The sequence below is a fragment of the Moschus berezovskii genome, chromosome 4, assembly GCF_049115385.1.
Source record: "Moschus berezovskii isolate FMDL1 chromosome 4, NW_MosBer_1.0, whole genome shotgun sequence".
In the NCBI taxonomy this organism is placed as follows: Eukaryota; Metazoa; Chordata; class Mammalia; order Artiodactyla; family Moschidae; genus Moschus; species Moschus berezovskii.
Window position 1 is genome coordinate 14,147,695 of NC_142463.1, and position 19,923 is coordinate 14,167,617.

At 50.6% G+C, this 19,923-nt stretch overlaps 2 protein-coding genes across 2 annotated transcripts in view; both read left to right on the forward strand.

Moving 5' to 3' along the window:
• Positions 1-19,923, forward strand: part of LOC129541464 (bone morphogenetic protein 8B-like) — a 43,202-nt gene that overhangs the window by 6,140 nt on the left and 17,139 nt on the right. The window contains exons 2-3 of the mRNA XM_055403385.2: positions 8,044-8,233; positions 8,658-8,806. Coding sequence (XP_055259360.2) covers positions 8,044-8,233; positions 8,658-8,806 — 339 coding nt within the window. The remainder of the gene's footprint in view (positions 1-8,043; positions 8,234-8,657; positions 8,807-19,923) is intronic.
• Positions 10,930-12,640, forward strand: LOC129541463 (succinyl-CoA:3-ketoacid coenzyme A transferase 2, mitochondrial-like). The gene has a single exon (XM_055403384.2). The coding sequence runs from the start codon at positions 10,930-10,932 to the stop codon at positions 12,484-12,486; it is 1,557 nt and encodes a 518-aa protein (XP_055259359.2). The 3' UTR covers positions 12,487-12,640.

Below are 19,923 nucleotides of genomic sequence, written 5' to 3' on the forward strand. Positions count from 1 at the left end.
GGGAGGGAGCACACGGCCGGTCCTCAGGGGCACGCAGTCCCCGCAGGACAGAGGGCGTGTGTCACCACAACCACGTCCTTCTGGAAAGCCCCACAGTTCGGGTCTTTCCCGGGTTGACCTGGAGGAGCCGCATCCTCCTTGCTCACATCTCCTGGGATCTATTTTTGGCCGTGGCGGGCTTGATGTGGTGCGGCGGGCGGGTGCCCCTTTTAATTTGGGCTCTGAAGCCGGCTGAGGTCTGGATGGTAATTATGAGCATGGAGCCATTTATGGAAACAGGTCCTGAAAAAGTCAGTAATGAGAACTGACTAAAAATGCCCCAGAATGAAGCTGAGATTCCTGGGCGGGAGGGAGCCCTCCGGGAGGCAGAACCGAGAGGTGAGGGCGTCCGCAGCCCCCGGGACCTGGGGCCGCGGAGACTGGGCCTTGTCTTAGGCCTGAGGGGCCGCTTGGCCGCGCTACCGTGGGACCAGCCAGACAGGCCCAGCCCGTCCGCCTCCGGGGCCCCGAGGGAGCCTGTCCTCCTTGCGGGGCTGTGAACAGAGGCGAGTCCCGCAGGAAAGTGAGAACACGGGTGGCTTCAGATGGAGGCCCGAGGTGACCTGGAAGCCACGCCCAGGCCAGCAGGACGCCCCAGGTCAGGGGCTCCACTGCTGGCCACTGAGACGCTGTTCTGGGGACCAGGAGCCATCCCCTCTCTGGTCCCAGGGGACACCAGGGGCTGGACGAGCAGACCGCCGAAGCCTCCCATTTCCACCCAGTTGTTCAGTCTCTGCCTCCAAACTGGTCACCGTCCAGAGGACACATGAGCCAGGGATGGGGACCTCGGGACAGGGAAAGGGAGAGACTGACAGGCTGACGTGTGGGGTCAGGGGAGGGCAAGGGGGCCGTTACAGCTGGACCGAGAAAAAGAAGCCTTCATACTTGGTGGGATGGGGCAACCCCCGGGAGAGGGCTTCAAGGAGGGTCTCCAGGGGAGGGCGTTTACACCAGAGGGCCCAGGAGACCGTGAGGATGGGCCCGGCCAGCTCGGAAGGGCTGGAAGCAGAGCCAAGCTTCAGACCCTCCCGTGGGCCCTTGAGGGCAGGAAGGACTGTCAGGACAGGAGATTGCATTTTCTTTTTTAAAAATGTTATCGAAGTATAATTTATTTATAATGTATTAATTTCTGCTATACAGTAACCTGATTTAGTTATATATATACACGTGTCTTTTTCAAGTTCTTTTCCCCATTAGGTTATTACAGAATATTGAGCAGACTTGGCTGGGCTGTACATATGGCATTGTTGATTATCTATTTTAAATATAATAGCATGTACATGTCAATCTCCAGCTCTCAATCTATCCCTTAAACTAATATTTCCAATTCAAGTTTAGGATTATAGACTTTTACTTAAAAGCTTTTTTAATATTTTATTTTTCTATTTTCTTTTGCACTGAAAAATTTGGTCCTAATGACGTTAATATATGATTGTTGCTGTTGTTCAGTCACGAAGTCATGTCTGACTCTTTAATAGGTATAGAATAACATCATCATCATAGCAGATGCTTACTGAAAAATTAAGATTTATTTTTAATTTTTTCCTTAAGCTATTGTACTAGGGATATACAGTCCAATTACTCTATTTGAAAATTACTTGAAATAATTCCTCACTGTATGGTTAAGCCAACAACTCAATACACCCACCATTTGTTTACTTTATTTTGCATTTTAGTGTTGGGTATTACTTTTCGGTTTTATATTTTGAATTATTTTTGTTTTAACTTATGTGAAGTGGTTTACAGAATTTACAAAGCAAGGGACCTTTGGAGAGACCTAGCTTCCATGCCTGTCTCGTACGCTGTGTCTCTGTTCTCTTCCTCCCACAAAAGGCAACTACATGTTTTTAAATTAATTAGTTTATTTATTTTCCGCTGTGTTGGGTGTTCACTGCTGCTGGCGGGCCTTCTCTAGTTGCAGCAAGCAGGGGCAGCTCTCTAGTTGCAGTGCCAGGACTTGGCATTGTGGTGGCTTCTCTTGCTGCGGAGCACAGGCTCTGGGGCAGCTGGGCTCAGTAGTTGTGGCACACAGGCTTAGATGCGCTTCAGGATGTGGAATCTTCCTGAACAGGGATCAAACCCATGTCCTCTGCATTGGCACGTGGATTCTTTACCATTGGACTACCAGGGAAGTCCAACTACGTATTTTTTTTTAATTGAAATATAGTTGACATACAATAGTGTGTTAGTTTCAAGTATACTACGAAGAAATTTGACATTTACATACATATGAAGTGATCACCAAAAGTCTAGTAACCTTTTGTCTGCATACAAATTTATTATAAAATTACTGACCTTATTCTTTATGCTACACATTATACCCCATAATCCAAACATTTGGATTGTTTCCAGTGTTTTTTCTGTAACACATTACAAAATTGGGCTGTAACAAATAGTCTTGTATGTACATCTTTTTATATTGTACCTTTGGGACAATTTTTAAGAAGTGAGATGTCTAAGTCAAAACATGTATCATTTTGCTGCTGCTGCTGCTGCTAAGTCACTTCAGTCGTGTCCGACTCTGTGTGACCCCATAGACGGAAGCCCACCAGGCTCCCCTGTCCCTGGGATTCTCCAGGCAAGAACACTGGAGTGGGTTGCCATTTCCTTCTCCAATGTGTGAAAGTGAAAAGTGAAAGTGAAGTCGCTCAGTCGTCTGACCCTTAGCGACCCTATGGACTGCAGCCTACCAGGCTCCTCCATCCATGGGATTTTCTAGGCAAGAGCACTGGAGTGGCTTGCCATTGCCTTCTCCGATCATTTTGCTAAATGTTGCCAAATTCCCCTCCATGGGGATTATGCCATTTTGCCTGCCTGCCAGCAACACATGAGTGCTTGGTCTCATCTTAGGGTGTCTTAATTGAAAGATTTCTCCAAAATACCACATCTAAAGTAATCCCACACTGAACCAGAACTATAACTCCAATTTTTAAAATAGATATATCCAGCAAAATAGAAATAAATACAGACATATGGTTTATGCATGGATTAGGATTTGTTGTTCTTCAGTTGCTAACCCATAGGGTAAATTAAATCTGCATGAACCCATAATGATAGAAATAAATAAATGGATAATTATGGGAGAAAGAACAAGTCTTCTTTTCAAAGGAATTCCAATTAATAAATGTAGAGGGAAAGAAGGAAAGAGAAAATCACTATTGTAGATAATACAGTAATAATTGCTACAGGCAAGAGCCACTCGTGGGTACTAAAATTAGTGGGCAAAACTGAGGAAAAACAGGACATAAGCAAAAATCTCAGTGTTTCTCCCTCAAGATATTTATTGTTTCCAAAAGAAAAATAATGACATTACAGTGAAGATACCTGGCAGATACCACCTTAACCAAATAATTAGTTAACATCACTAGTAATAATACATGTTGACATTATGTCATTCAATTTGATATGCTTAGAAGGGGACATTATATCCATGGTGTTCTTCTCCAAAATCTGTAACTTCACGTTAATAATGAGAATGCGAGAACACATCAGATAAACCCAAACTGAGGGACAGTCTACCACGTAGCTGACCGATGACCTTCATAATGGCAAGGGCATGAAAGACAAAGAATGGCTTAGCACTTGTTACAGGTCAGAGCAGAGCAGGGAGCCCTAACAAGGAAATGTGATGTGGGATCCAGGATGGAATCCTGGAATAGAAAAAGGACTTAAGTGGGAAAACTGGCAAAATTCTAGAAAGGTCTATAATGTACTCAATATCAGTTTCCTGGTTTTGAACACTATGCTGTGGTTTGCCTATGTGAAATGTTATCATTAGGGAAAGCTGCGTAAAAAATATGGAATGTCTCTTACTGTTCTTGAAACAATTTTTCTTTTAATCTCAAAATCAAAAATCACTACAAAATAAAAGTTAAAAGCATGAAGTGACCCCACATGCCCTCTTTTCACCCCCTCTTGCTGTCCTTCACAGGGCTCCTCGCTTACAATGATTGTCTGTTTTCTACCTGATTTCCCCACTGCGCGTAAAACTGTATGGTCACAGGGGCTATTGACTGCAGTTTCCCCAGTGCCAAAGTACTGACTCGCATACAGTAAGCACTGCTTTCAAATGTGTTGCATAAATGAATTAATTAATGTTCTCAGATATGCCCAGGAAAAATGAATGGAAAATGAGTGTTCTTAGAAAACCTCCAGAGTGTGAAAAGACAGCATAGGCAGGGGTCTTCTCCCACGTGCCCAAAGGTAAAATTATGGGACACTCCACCCCCGTGCAAGATTAGGAATTCCTACCCCAGATTCTGCAGATGGAAAGAATAATTTACTACCTAGAAACCTTGTTTCAAACATCAGCAGTCCCCCCAGGACATTCACAGAGACAGGATTCCTGGCAGGACTTATCTCAGATGGCCAGGAGCCAGAACATAGGTCAGGCAGGGACCACCTCCTGCCCTGCAGCACCCCCACCCGTCCCCCTTGCTGCCTGTCTGAATCTGCCAGGGGGCCCGGGAATGAACTTCCCAACTCCACAACCAGCAGCAGATTTTACCGGGAAAACCCAAGAGATCACATTGTACAGACCTTGGCCTTTCCCCTAAATTCCCTCTACAGAGCATCCCACAGCTGCAGCAGGGCGGGAAGCAGGGCCAGGTCAACTCCGAGGTGGGGAGGTTATGCCGTTTTTGCAGCACTAGATGGTGGAGGGCCACTGCAGTGGAAGGAACCCAGAGGAGAGCCAGAACTCCTGGGTTCTGTCTCCACACGTGCCTAAAAGTGGGAGAAGACTGTGTGCAGTGATCTTTCTTCCTTGAGCTCTGATGTTCTGGAATCGTCAGCACGTTCATAAAGAAAGGGTCAGGTGTTGCTTTATGCCTGAGCCAGAACGCAGTGGACCGCCCCACTGGCATGGCAGGGGGACTGTCTCTCCTGGCCTGGGCATCTTTGGGAGATTCCAGACCTTGGTTAGAGGGGAAAGTGGAGGCTGGGCACAAGTGTGCACTGATAAGGAAATGCTCCTGAATAATCTGATAGAAGCATGTGCCGGGCCACAACCAAGTGCGGCCACAGGAGCAGACAGGGCTTTGGACCCTTTCATTTCATTTCATTTCAAATGGTCATTTTGTCGATGCGGATTCTGAGACCCAGAGGATCAAGTGTCTTCATAATGGTCAGGCAGGTGGAAAGGAGGCTCTTTGAAGCCATCCAACTGCCTTTCAGTTGCACTGATATATTTTTATGTGCTATAATCTTTCCATAGTTTACTTAGAAGAATAAAGCCGAATGTCTGTCTTTCGTCTTCTGTGGCTCTTGAGTCACACATGAAACCCGCATTGGTTCTGGCAGGATGTTCTTACTTTGTTATGTCTGTTAGGTAAGGAAATTAGGGGTCAACACCCCTCCCACCTCCTAAGGAATAGCCATCGCTCCTATCCCATGATCCCTGACCTTTACAAAGCCCTTTCACAGCCCTGTGTGGAAAAGACCCTAGGACCTCCCCCCCACTTCCAGGATGAGCAGACTGAGGCCACCCACAGGAAGTACCTGGTTGCTGACATCAGGGCTAAGACCAGAAGCCCCAGTTGGAGATCAGAGCATCTACCCACCTCAGTGCTGCTTTAGTGGCTAGAGCAGGGGCAGCCAGCCCGGGAACTACCATAGGGAACATCCAAGTCTCAATAAATGCTGCTCCTTAATACCATCTGAGAACCATCTTCCCTAATCCACAGAAGCAACTGCTGAAAAGCCGTACATCCACAGGTTCCAGCAAAGAAAGCAGCGCGGGGAGGGGGGTGGGGAGGGGTCTCCTTTGGCTAGTGACAGTAATGTCTAGTTTATTCCCTCAGAAGTTTTATCCATTTCTGATGAAAATCATTTTCCTAAAATTGTCCCACCGCTAGTGCTTGCCTGGAACAGCTGGGGCAGGCAGTTTCCTGTGCTGGAACTATGGGGTGGGGGTTGGGTGTGCATCACTCTCACAAACCCACAGCACAGAAGCTGGGAGCTGAGGTCAGTCCAGAGAACAGGGCTCTCTGGATGCAGCACATGTGGGCCCCCAGGACAGCAAAGGACGGAGACCGCAGAGCTTAGTGCCCATGGAGCTGGCAGGTTTGTGGTTGTTCCCTCAGTCCTGGATTCAACGTGAGTCAGTGTCAGGCCTGCAGACAGGTTCCCAGGGACCCACCTGTCAGCCCCCTCTGTGCCTTGGGGGCAGATACACTTAAGGATGCTTTGAGAGGGATCCGGCACAGGGCATGGCTGGGCGACCGCTTTTCATTCTCGGGGTCACTCCCTGGAACAGCCAACAGCCTGGACCTATTTTATCCTGCACATCAGGGCTGCTTCCACAGCCACATAACAGAGGTGGTCTCTGCAGTTACCTAATCCACGGAAATTGTCCCCAAAGCTGTGTGTTTATCTGTAGGGAGGAGTGGACTCATGTGGTGATATTCATGGCGAGCATCACTCGGTGAAGGTCCAGAACCCTGCCCTCCATGCCCTGCCTGTGTGGGAGGACCTGGATCTGCCCGTCATGCTGCCCACGAAACAGCCTAGTTTGTGGGTGGGCATTTGCTCTGTGTCCAGTCCCCGACAGACGATGAAGGTTCTGTTCCCTCCTCCCTGGTCTGGGGATGAAAAACCCATCTCCTGCCCAAACACGTGTGTCCACCGGCCCCGCCCAGCACAGCTGTTTGCCCATTCCTGGACCAGGTCCCCACTGCGAGGACAGGAAGTTCTCCCACATCCGCCTCCACCAGCCTGGTGACTTGTGGTCGCTGAGTCCAGTAGCCAGAGAGAGAATTTTTAAAAAGACTCACAAACATGTAATTAAAATCTCAGTGTTGGTTTTAGGGGAAGGCTTGGGGCGGCTCCCACCCCTGCTTGTGGAAACACAGATTTTTACTGTTTGGATGTGACAGGAGGCTAAAGTGAGATGCCCTAAATATACTGTTCTGGGCATTTCCGGCAGCTGGGGAAATGTAGGGTTTACTCCACTCCTGCGGTCTCTCGCCCAGACTGTGAGAGCAGCCCCGCCACCAGCCCGCCTCGGGTCCCTGCAGTCTGGGCTTTACCCTCGCCTCCACACATAGCTTCCACTCCACCCTCAGACCACGACTCCCTGCTGCCCAGAACCCTGGCCCTCCACTGGTCAGAGCACAGCCCACGCTCCGAGGCCAGGATTCCAGCCCTCGCAGTTAGGCCACAGCCAGACTCACAGCCCGAGCTCCAGCTCTGCACACCTGTGCGTAGAGGTCCCCTCTGCCTAGAAAACCTGTCCTCCCAAGACTCCTTCCTGTCCTTCCAGGCCAGTTCAGGTGTCACCTTCTCCAGGAAGCCCCCTTGGATCGTGCCATGGGACCCTCCAACTTCCCCAGCCAGCATTTCCAGGAGCTGTCCCCCTACCTGCCTGTTCTTGGTCCTTTCCCTCAGGTCCCCCTCCTCCTTCCCCTTGTTCCTCTTCCCCTTTGCTGGGTGTCATGACTGCTCCCTGCTGGTGCCATTATCCCTTAGCTCTAGACCTTTACTAATGCTGGTTCCTGCCTCTGTGGTGTCCTTCTCCCCTGACATCATGGCAAATCCAGTCTCACCACCAAGGCCCAGCTCCAAAGTCAGCTACACGCCCAATCTCCCCTCACCTGCCATCTAGACACCAGCAGGCTCTGGGAGCCCTCGTCCCACTCAAATGCATTCAGCTATGTCTCTTTTCAGCCTTGGGTCTGAGTCTGTCTCCCCAGAGGAGGGACGTGTCCTGTACCCCATCTGTGGGTCCAGCAGGATGCTGAGCGGGGCAGGCTGGTGCTCGGGGCTGCTTTGGGGCTCGGGGGCCAGACGTGGACGCTGCCCTGCGGTACCGCCATCTGCCGGGTGCTGAGCCAGGCACCTCACCACACAGCTCTCAGAGCCCTCTGAGCACCCAGGAGGCAGAGCTGGGACAAGCCCATTCTCGAGGAGGGAGTCAGTCCCGCCCAGACTGCCCAGGCCCCCGGCTCCCACCCTGGAGCCTGAGCCCGAACCTCGAGTGACCGCCAGCCCCGCTCTGTCTTGCAGTGGAGCGCGACCCCGCCCTGGGCCACCAGGAGCCCCACTGGAAGGAGTTCCGCTTTGACCTGACCCAGATCCCGGCTGGGGAGGCCGTCACAGCCGCGGAGTTCAGGATTTACAAGCTGCCCAGCACCTACCCACTCAACGAGACGCTCCACATCAGCATGTTCGAGGTGGTCCCGGAGCAGTCCAACAGGTGACTGCCCCACCCCCCTACACACACCCGCTAAAGCTTCTGTCGGGTGTGCACCCCAGCCCTGGAGTGCATTTCCCAGAAGACAGAAGGGGAGCTTCCTGGGCAGCCCACCCTCAGAGAAGAAAGATGCTTGGCCCAAGGCCTCATCTCACCATGGGGACAGGCCAGCATCAGTCCTGGATTCAAGTCCCTGCCTTGCTGTCTTGGCTGTGGGACCATGGATGGGTCACTGAATTCCTGAGCCTCAGTTTCCCCATCTGTACACAGGCTCTGTAACATCTTTGTAGAATAGACACAGTGAAATAAGAGCCAGACCAGGCCAGAGCCAGGCGGGTAGATGCCCCACTAATGGTCCCCTGGCGGGCACTGGAAACACAAAGGCAGCTGTGCCAGCCCTCGGTTAATTGTTCTTTCGTGTCCACAGGGAGTCTGACTTGTTCTTTTTGGATCTTCAGACGCTCCGATCGGGGGACGAGGGCTGGCTGGCATTGGACGTGACAGCAGCCAGTGACCGCTGGCTCTTGAACCATAACAAGGACCTGGGACTCCGCCTCTATGTGGAAACAGATGATGGTAAGACAGGGGTCAGCATCAAACCTTCCCCTGGGGGCTCCTCCAAGGAAGCTGCTGGCAGCAGACACAGCTGGAGCTCCCTCATTTGACCTCAGAGGGCTGGCCTTTCTCAGTCGAGGGGACTCAGTGGGTAGGTAGTAAGGGTCCCACAGTGTGGCACAGCAGGAAGCACCCTACTCGCCGAGATCCTCTCCTTCTGCAGGACCAAGGCAAGAGCTGCTAAGAGTGAGTTCATGTTTTCCTTCCCCAAGAAATGGGAGAGTCTTTCTACTCTACAGAGCTACCCTTTGCCCCAGCAGTTTCCGTCATGGGCAGGGTAAGGGGATGTGCTCACACCCTTAGACTCTTAGGCAGAGCCCCGGGTATGAATCTGGACTCTGCAGCCTTCTTAGTCAGTGACCTTGGCAGGTTGCTTGCCTTTCTAAGCCTCAGTTTCCTCATCTGTAAAGTAAGGATTCGTGCCTTCTTCATTCACTCATTCAGCAGGTGTTTGAGGGAGAGCCTCTTTTATCCCAGCAATGGGACTAGAAATGCTGGAGGTGGGCCCACGTTGGTGTGTGTGAGGGGCCGCCGTGGCTGGAGCACAGAGAGCCAGGGAGTGATTGTGAGGAGGTTGAGAAGTGGCCAACATATTAAGTATGAAATCAGTGTTATTTTTTTTTAAGATCAGTGGAGAAGGAAATGGCAACCCACTCCAGTGTTCTTGCCTGGAGAATCCCAGGGACAGTGGAGCCTGGTGGGCTGCCGTCTATGGGGTTGCACAGAGTCGAATACGACTGAAGCAACTTAGCAACAGCAGCAGCAGCAGTGGAGGATGGCAGGGTCTGATGGAGCTTTTTATAAAACAGCCCTCTGAGATGCTCCCCCTCAAGGAGGTGTAGCCTCTCCTCTCCTTCAGTGTGGGCTACACTTAATGACTTCCTTCCAAAGCATGCACAGGCTGAGGCAGTAACTTTAGGGGGGAACCTGAGTGGCACCCCCTCAGCCAGGTACTTGGGCTCCCATGAACACCTCATGTAGCTCCCAGACACCCTTGATCTGACAAGATGAGAACACTTCACTTCCATGGTCTTTATCCTCGAAACCCAGAGCCCCAGTCTCACCATGAGAAAACCACCAGACAACCTGAAACTGAAGCACATTCTACAGGAAAAAAGACACTAATGGAGAAACGAATGAAATCCGAGTCAGTCATGGTGTTTAGTAAATAATAAGACACCAGTATTGGTTCATTAGTTGTAACAACGGTACCACAGTCATTTAAATGTTAACACTTTCCAAGTGAAACTGGGTCTGAGCATGTGAGAACTCTCTATATAATCTTAGAGTATTTTCTCTGGATCTCAACTATTGTAAAATGAAAAATCCATTTATCTTATGTACAAAATAAAGATCCTCTGATCGGTGGGGAGAGTAGACTGCGGGGGACAAGAGCGAAGTCAGAGAGGCCCCAGAGCCGCACAGGGTGGACGTGGGAGCCAGGGGTGGGGGAGCTTGTCCAGCGGGAACAGAGGAGGGTGCTTGGAGGAGGCGCAGGGGACAGGACCGAGCCGGTGGCTCTTTTTAACAGTTTTGGTGGTGTTCTTGCCGGAGGTGGGGAAAAACAGAGGAGCAGGTTTGATGCAGGAAGGCAAGAGGTCTCCTTCGGCGGGGGTATCGTTGAGGCCCGGATAGACATCCGTGGAAATGTTCCAGGACCGGGAGTACTGGGGACACAGGTGTTGGAGCCCCTGCCCCAGAGGTGGATTTTGGGGGTGTGGGGGGCGATGGGAGTAGCGCGCCTGGGAAAAAGGGTGACGATAGAAAGGGCAGAGGCCGGCGCCCAGGCTTCCCGGGAGGGACGTCGCCTCGGGGTCTCCGAGCGTCAAGCCCGGGATCCCTCTGGTCCTCCAGAAGATCCAGGCGGTCCCGCCTCCCGCCTTCGCGGCCCGGAAAACTCGGCCCCTCGGGCCCTCGGAGCGCGGAGACGGAGCGGAGCGGCGGGAACCAGCCGGGCGGTTGCATCACGGCTGGGCTGCCCCTGCTCTGTGACGCGCGGGCGGGGCCGCACGGTTGCCGCTTGTCCCCGCCTGTCCCCGCCTGTCCCCGCTGGGCCCGGAGTCCGAGCCGGAGCGGAGCGGACGATGGCGGCCCGGCGGCTCCTGGAGTCGGTGCTCGCGCGCCGGGTCCCCGCCGGCCGCTCGAGGCGCGCGCTGGCGAAGGATGGCGCGTGCGGCTTCGCCTGCAGCGCCCGCGCGCGCGCCAGGTTCTACACCGACCCGGTGAAGGCCGTGGGAGACATCACTGATGGCTCCAGGATCATGATCGGGGGCTTCGGGCTCTGCGGGATCCCGGAGAACCTGATCGGGGCGCTGCTGAAGACCCGCGTGAAGGACTTGACAGTGGTCAGCAGCAACGTGGGGGTGGAGAATTTCGGTCTCGGCCTCTTGCTGGGGACCAAGCAGATCACCCGCATCGTCTGCTTCTACCTGGGGGAGAACTCGCTCTGTGAGCAGCAGTACCTGGCGGGCGAGCTGGAGCTGGAGATCACGCCCCAGGGCACCCTGGCCGAGCGCATCCGCGCAGGCGGCGCCGGTGTGCCCGCCTTCTACACGTACCCCACGGCCTACGGGACCTTGGTCCGGGAGGGAGGCGCACCCATCAGGTACTTACCAGACGGCCACATCGCCATCCTCAGCCAGCCCAGGGAGGTGAGGGAGTTCCATGGGCAGCACTACCTGCTGGAGCATGCCATCACCGCTGATTTTGCTTTGGTGAAAGGGTGGAAGGCCGATTGGGCAGGAAATGTCATCTTCAGGGCCAGCGCCAGGAACTTCAACGTGCCCATGTGCAAAGCCGCCAGAACCTCCGTGGTGGAGGTTGAAGAAATTGTGGACGTGGGGTCCTTTGCCCCAGAAGACATCCATGTTCCTAGCATTTATGTAGATCACATAATACAGGGGGAAAAATATGAGAAAAGAATTGAGCGTTTAACCGTCCGGAAAGAGAACGATGAAATATGCAAGTCTTCAGATAACATAAGGACACGGATCATCAAGCGGGCAGCTCTTGAGTTTGAGGACGGCATGTACGCCAATCTGGGCATCGGCATCCCTCTCCTGGCCCCCAACTACATCAGCCCCAACATCACCGTGCACCTTCACAGTGAGAACGGCATCTTGGGCTTGGGTCCCTTTCCATTAGAAGAGGAGGTGGACGCGGACCTCATCAACTCGGGCAAGCAGACAGTCACCCTTCTTCCTGGGGGCTCTTTTTTCTCCAGCGATGAATCATTTGCCATGATTCGAGGGGGACACATCAACCTGACCTTGCTGGGAGCCATGCAGGTTTCCAAATATGGTGACCTGGCTAACTGGATGATACCCGGCAAGAAGGTGAAAGGCATGGGGGGTGCGATGGATCTGGTGTCCAGTCCCAAGACGCGAGTGGTGGTCACCATGGAGCACTGCAACAAGGCCAGCGAACCCAAGATCGTGGAGAAGTGCACCATGCCACTGACGGGGAAGCGGTGCGTGGAACGAATCATCACCGAGAAGGCCGTGTTTGACGTGCACAAGAAGACGGGACTGACCCTGACTGAGCTCTGGGACGGCCTAACAGTGGAGGACATCGAAAAGAGCACGGGGAGCCCCTTTGCCGTCTCCCCGAACCTCAGACCCATGCAGCAGGTCAAAATGTAGCCCGAGAGTGAACCTCGGTCCCAGAGCGTATGCTTCTGCCTTCACCTCCCAGGACTGCATTCCAAGGAAGCCACAGTCACATTTGTACGTTTCACCAGCATCTGACCGGCTTTGTCCTGCCATCCCAGACTGGCTGCCTCTGGATAGCCTAGGTTCTCTCAGGAGAGACGTGCCTTTAGTTAAAAATGAAAGGAAAACAGAGACACTGCCTTGTATGTCCTGTGAGTTCTGAGAAAGCTCTGTTTCCCTCACCCTCCTCACTGTCTGTGATATTGTTACTGAAAATGCAAGTCCTGTGCCTGATGCACAGTGAGGCCAAACAATACTAAAACATTGGAGTTTGGAACAAAGAAAGGTTTGTTACAGGGCCATGCAAGGAGACGCGTGGCTTATGCCCTCTCTTCCGTTGCTCAGTCGTGTCCGACTCTTTCCGACCCCGTGGACTGTAGCCTACCAGGCTTCTCCGTCCATGGGATTCTCCAGGCAAGAATACTGGAGTGGGTTACCGTCTCCTTCTCCAGGGGATCTTCCCGACCCAGGGATCGAACCTGGGTCTCCCGCATTGGAGGCAGACACTTTAACCTCTGAGCCACCAGGGAAGCCAAGAACTCCGAAAACTTTCCTCAAAGCTCTTTTATAGGCAAGGTGAGGAGGGGTCATGGTTAGTTGTTACTAACTTCTTGGTGACAGATCCTTTGCTCTTAAAGTCAGGTCATTGTCAGGTAAGGATGTTCCTGTAAGTCTCTACCAAATGAATGTTATTCTCTGCCTTGACAAGAAAGGGAAAGGTCCCAAGGCACAACTTTCACCCTCCAAGGTCTCAGTCCTGGCTAAGAGGAGGCAGATCTCAGTTGGCAGCTCCCTCAGGGCCAGGTTCCCGAAGGAGCCAGGAACCCAACCCAACCAGCTCTCAGGCTCCTCAGGCCACCCAAAGAGCGGGGAGATCAGGTCCCACAAACTGCGACCCAGGCAGACTGCCACTGCTATCTGGCCACAGAGAGAAGGATTGGGGAGAGGTTCACTGCTGCCTCAAGGCCTGGGCCGAGGCTAGTTGATGGCCTTGGCGAGGGCTCTGGAGCCCTGCATGATACAGCCCTCAGTCTGTTCTCTGGGCACCCCCAGCTCACCTGCTGGCCCAAGCCTGGGTGAGCTGGAGGGCTTCCGGGAGAAAGCCAGGATCCACCTGTTACCTCATTCTCCACCTCATGACCATCACTCCACAGTTTTCTGAATCCCCTCACTAACTGTCCTTTCTTGACAATTGGTGGCTTGTAGGCGGGGCCCATTGGAGAAGGAAATGGCAACCCACTCCAGTATTCTTGCCTGGAGAACCCCAGGGACGGAGGAGCCTGCTGGGCAGCTGTCTATGGGGTCGCACAGAGTCGGACACGGCTGAAGCGACTTAGCAGCAGCAGCAGCAGGCGGGGCCTATTATATCACCGGCCAATGACTGAGCAGGACAGTAAAGGTCACTCATTGACAGTTGGTTGCTTATGGGGGAGGCCCACCGAGGCACCGACCAATGGCTGAGCAGGACCCGTTGCTTGGTAACAGGGTGCGGAGTAATGAGAAGCAGCAATGGCTTCAGGTTAGGGGCTGCCCTCACGGCTCTATTACAGTATTTACCTTAAATTCTTTGCAGCTTGAGATGATCCCACAGTAACGGTTTCATTGACGTGTCCGCTGTCATGAGTGGATCCTGAAATGTAGGGGAAAGTAATGGAGGAGAAACTGTTACGGAGCACAAGTTCTCTCTGCTCGCCGCTTGACGGATCGACCAATCCCGAGACAAGTTTTAGGGGCAAGGAAGAATGACTTTAATAAGAAAGCTAGCAGGCCGAGAAGATGGCAGACTAGCGTCTCAAAAAAACCATCTTGTCCCAGTCCCAGTTTGGGCCAATTTTATGCAGAGGAGGGGGAGGGGACTACTGCAGTGCCAACCAATGGCTTACTGGGACCACTAACAGTTACTTGTTGACAGTAGTTCATTTAGGGGAGGGTCTTGGGAGAGGGACACACTGCAGTGCCGACTAATGGCTGAGCAAGTCTGCTATAGGTTGTGCCTGTCCCGCCCCTGTTCCCCACTGCCAATGTCCATTTCACAGTCTTGTGATAAAAAGGGGCGAGGAGCTTTACTTCCTGTTGAATAGGGGCAATGAAGGGATGATTCTGAAATATAATTGATCAGCTTTGGGTTGAAAATATTTGTTAACATTTTAATAAGCACTACAATTCTTTATCTTGAGAACATTCGTTAAAATTTTAGTAAGCACTACAGTTCTTTATCTACAACTATTTGAACATGAAATCCTTCTATGAAAGTTAGAATATTTATTTACTTGGGGCTGCATCAGGTCTCGGTTGTGGCACGTAGGATCTTTGTCGTGGCCTGCCGAATCTTCCGTTGTGTGGCACACAGGTTCACAGTTTCTCTCTATCTGTGGTGCATGGGCTCAGTAGTTGTGGCATGCCAGGCTATTTGCCCCACAGCATGTGAGATCTAGGCTCCCAGGGATCGACCCCACATCCCCTGTATTGGAAGGCAGATTCTTAACCATTGGACCACCAGGGAAGTACCTACCATGAAATTTTAATCTCGGTATTTATCCTTTTCAAAGAGTAACTTTAAATCTTCTAAGGGTTCACAAACCCGTTGCTCTCTAGGTCTGTCGGGAGTTGGGTCATTTTCTCCCTTTTTAAAATATTTATTTGGTGGTACATAGGACCCAGTACCCTGACCAGGGATGGAAACCAGGCCCCCTGCAATGGGAGCATAGAGTCTTAGCCATAGGATCACAAGGGAAGTCCCAAGAGCTGGGTCATTTTCTGATGACAGTGGGGCTATCTTAACCCAAGTGTGATGAATCCATGGCTTTACTCTAGCTAAACTGACAGATGAGTGCATGGTAAGGACCATGTGTGGTCCTGTCCACTTGCAATCAGCTGATGTCAGGCCCTTATTCTCTCTGGGTTTTAAGGAGACAAAACTCTCTTGGTCTCCAGATGCGAAAGGATGTGAGGCTACCTCAGTTGGATAGTCAGAGCTGCTGGAAGCAAACTCATGAACAGAGGTTAGTATAGTGCCCAGAGTTTTAAGGTAATTGGCAACTGCTAGATCTTTCAGAGCACTTATAGATTCTCCCGCTGGGCAGACATCTGGAATGACCACAATGATACAATGTTTCAGAGGGGCTTAATTAAGCCTACTTCTGGGAGCCACTCTGACTAGTAGCAGGGCAACTGGCAAGGCTGTATCCCAAATTAAATTAGTCTCTTCACATATTTTAGCAATGCTCCTTTTTAATGTATGGTTCTTTTCTTGGTTTTTTCTGCTGATTGTGTTCTCCAGGATGAATGTAGCTTCCAAGTAATTTGCAGTGCCTCAAACATTTGTTGGGTTTTGCTAGAGACAAAAGCAGACCTGTCATCACTTTGAAGGGAGTGAAGCAGTCTGAATTGGGAGGTTATTTCCTTAAGCAGGGCTTCCCTTGTGGCTCAGACAGTAAAGAATCCACCTGCAATGCAGGAGACTTGGGTATGATCCCTGGGTTGGAAAGATTCCCCTGGAGAAGGGAACAGCTACCCACTCCAGGATTCTGGCCTGGAGAACTCCTTGGCTAGAGGAGCCTGGCAGGCTACAGTTCATGGGGTCACAAAGAGTCAGACATAACTGAGCAACTTATACTTTCACTTTCCTTAAGGAAAACCTTAAGCATTTCAGAGGCTTTTTCTTTCCTGGTGGGATACGCCTCCACTTACCCTGAAAAAGTATACACAAATACTAGCGGGCATCTGAAATTTCCTGTGACTCAAAGCGTTTGAGTAAAGTCTGTTTTCCAGTCCTCAGTGGCGCAGGCTCCTCTGTGTTGAGTCCCTATCTGGGGAGGTCTGACAGCAGTCTTGGGGTTATTTTTCACACAAATCATGCAATTTTGAGTGACTCACTGAATGGTCCTTTGTGGGTTAGGCCCCATTTATGTATTTTTGCACTCCGTAATCCAAGTAAGGGGCTCAAAATCATGTCCCTTTAAAACTTCATAGAGGGGCTTTACTATGAGCCCATAATTCAGGACCCAAATCCAACAGAATACTGCCATTCCCAGAAACCCCCTCAGTTTTCTGTGAATCTTGAGTGTTCCCAACCCTGTGATTCAGTTCAGTTCAGTCGCTCAGTCGTGTCCTACTCTCTGTGACCCCATGAATCACAGCATGCCAGGCCTCCCTGTCCATCACCAACTCCCGGAGTTCACTCAAACTCATGTCCACAGAGTCGGTGATGCCATCCAGCCATCTCATTATCTGTCATCCCCTTCTCCTCCCGCCCCCAACCTTTCCCAGCATCAGAGTCTTTTCCAGTGAGTCAACTCGTCGCATGAGGTGGCCAAAGTATTGCAGTTTCAGCTTTAGCACCCTGTGATTACCTGCAGGCAAAAACCTCACTGTCCACGGGAAAGGACAAAACTCAGATATGTGACTTATTGCTTACGTACTTGGGCCTTTTTCTGGGAGACCTTATATCCACAATCAGCCAAATAATTCAGGGTTCTTATGGTATTTTGTAGACAGTTATCACGTGTAAGTCTTGCTAAAAACATATTGCCCATATATTGGAATAAGAGTCATCCAATATTAAGTTTCTTAGGTCCCTAGCTAACATATCTCCGAACAAGGTGGAGGCAGGACTGTCCAACAATACTATTGGACTTTCTGTGTTTCTGGGTCCTGCCATTCAAAAGCAAACAGCTGCTGTGATTCTTCGGCAATAGGAATGCAGAAAAAAGGCATCTTTCAAGTCCAAAACTGAGAACAAGTTACTTTCTCCCAGAAGAGTTCTAACCAGAGTGTGTGGATTAGGCTGGGCTTCCCAGGCTGATCAGTGGTAAAGAATCCACCATATCCACCATAAGAGATATGGGTTCGATCCCTGGGTCGGGAAGATCCCCCGGAGAAGGAAATGGCAACCCTCTCTAGTCTTCTTGCCTAGGAAATTTCATGCACAAAGGGGCCTGGTGGTCTGTAGTCCATGGGTTTGCAAAGGAGCTGGACGTGACTTAGCAAATAAACAACAACAATGGATTAGGTACCACAGAATGCAAATCTTGAACTATTTCATTGATAGCCCTTGAGTCTTGGGCAAAGTGATACTCTGTTGAGTTTGGCATTTAAAATTTTTTTATTTATCTTTATTTTTGGCTGCACTGGGTCTTCCTTATTGCACTTTTCTCCTCTAGTTGCAGCTGGCAGGAGCTACTCTTCTGTTGCAAAGTGAGGGCTTCTCATTGCTGTGGCTTCTCCTGTTGCAGAGCACAGGCTCTAGGCTCATGGGCCTCAGTAGTTTCAGCACTCAGGCTCAGTAGCTGTGGCTCATGGGTTTAGGTGCTCCTCGGCAGGTGGAATCTTCTAGGACCAGGGATTGAACCCATGTCCCCTGCATTGGCAGGCAGATTCTTATCCACTGCACCACCTGGAAAGTCCAAGTTTGGCTTTTTGATTGCGAGGATGGCGTGTTATTCGGGGACCTGCAATGTTTAGTCAGTCCTGTTTTAAGAATTTTTTCAAGAATTGGCTGGATTCCCTTTTGGGTCTCTTGCCTCAGAGGGTATTGTTTTAGATTAGGTATCCCAGTGTCCCTTTTTAATGGGACTTGTATTAGCCATGCATTTTTAGCCTTCCTTGGGGTGCCATCAGCCCATACTTCCAGCCTTACCTTTTTTTTAGACCTCAAGGGCAGCAGCGGTGGGGAAGAGCTCTGTCACCTTTTCTGGGGTGTCCATGAGTGCCATCTGTAGCTTACAGCATGCTCTGGTGGGACCCTGATGTCAAGCTACTTTGACAAAAAAAAGTTACTTGAGCATTTAATTTACAAACAAGATCTCAACCCGAAAGATTGGACACGCTGGCATATATAAGAAATTGTGTTTCAGGATGAGGTCACCTAACTGGCATTCTAGAGGTTTGTAAGAAAGAATAATTTTGTACTTTTCCAGAAACTCTTGTGACCAGATGGACTGAGATATTTTCTGTGTCACCTTGGTGTCTACCAATCAGAAAGTCAATCAACTTGTCCCTCACTGTCAAAGTTACCTGGGACCCTGTGAGGAAGTTGGAATTGGACACCTCAAGTCTAAGGGAGCCCCCAGGCCTCTTCATTCATCATCAGAGTGTTCCTCTCTTTCTACCATATCAGCGGCTCCTGTCTTTCTTTTATTGTTTTACTTTTTTATTCTTTAGCCTAGGACACTCCTTCTATGCCCTTCCTTCTTACAGGAAGCACACTGTTTCCTCCCCGTGTTGGTTCACTTCTCTTCTGGGTACTTGCTTTCCAGGAATCCAACGCTGTGGCCAGAAAAGTTGTGTTCCGTCTTGCATCCTCTTCTTTGGACCTTGTTCCCTGTTGTTGAACACCTTAAAAGCAACATCTACCAATTGAGAAAGGCTCATTCCAAAGGCGCCATCTGAGTTTTGTGATTTTCTTCTTATATCTGGATGCTTTGCCCAATGAAAGTCATATTTACCATTCTTATATTTTCAGGGGCCTCAGGATCTGCACCAGTATTGTGCCTATAAGCTTGATAGATTCTTTCTAGAGACTCTTGAATCCTCACTGAGTTTTTGATGTATCCCTTGAATTTTGTTTAAGTCTTTTGCCTGATCTTTCAAAGACCCGCTAAGATGCACTTCCTATAATGCTTTAGGAGCAGCATGTCTCGATTATTAGGATCCCAGCTGGTCTCAGCAATAGGGACTGTCAGATTTGCTTCTGGAATTCCATTTGGATCTGCTAGATGAACCTGGTTTGCTTCCTCTGTAGCCTTGTCAATGACTATCTTTCTTTCATCCCCAGCAAGCATCATATTCATAAGAGTATGAATGCCTGCCCAAGAGGAATGGTGAGTGGTAAAGATAGCAGTGAAAAGTTCGGTCATGGAAGGGGTCCTCTCAGTATGTAGGGTTATTGGATTTTCCAGTTAAACAGATCTGAAGTTGAGAATGGCTTGTGTATCTATAGAAACCCAGCCGGCTGGCCATCTGCATTAAAGCCGCCTACAGGATATCAGCACAAGGAAAATTGCCCTGTTTCGGAAGTGGCTCCCGGTCCAAACTGGGTGCCCTATTGGGTCTTAAATGGTTACACCAAACCAGGTCCCTGTGCTTGGGAGTTAACATGAAGTGAAGTGAAAGTCGCTCAGTCGTGTCCAGCTCTTTGCGACCCCATGGACTATACAGTCCATGCAATTCTCCAGGCCAATATACTGGAGTGGGTAGCCTTTCCCTTCTCCAGGGGATCTTCCCAAGCCAGGGATCAAACCCTGGTCTCCCACATTGCTGGCAGATTCTTTACCAGCTGAGCCACAGGGGAATCCCAAGAATACTGAAAGTGGGTAGCCTATCCCTTCTCCAGTGGATCTTCCCAACCCAGGAATTGAAGCGGGGTCT

What these genes read in the sequence shown, in the direction of transcription:
- LOC129541463 (XM_055403384.2), top strand. Translation starts at nt 10,930, where the DNA reads ATGGCGGCCCGGCGGCTCCTGGAGTCGGTGCTCGCGCGCCGGGTCCCC.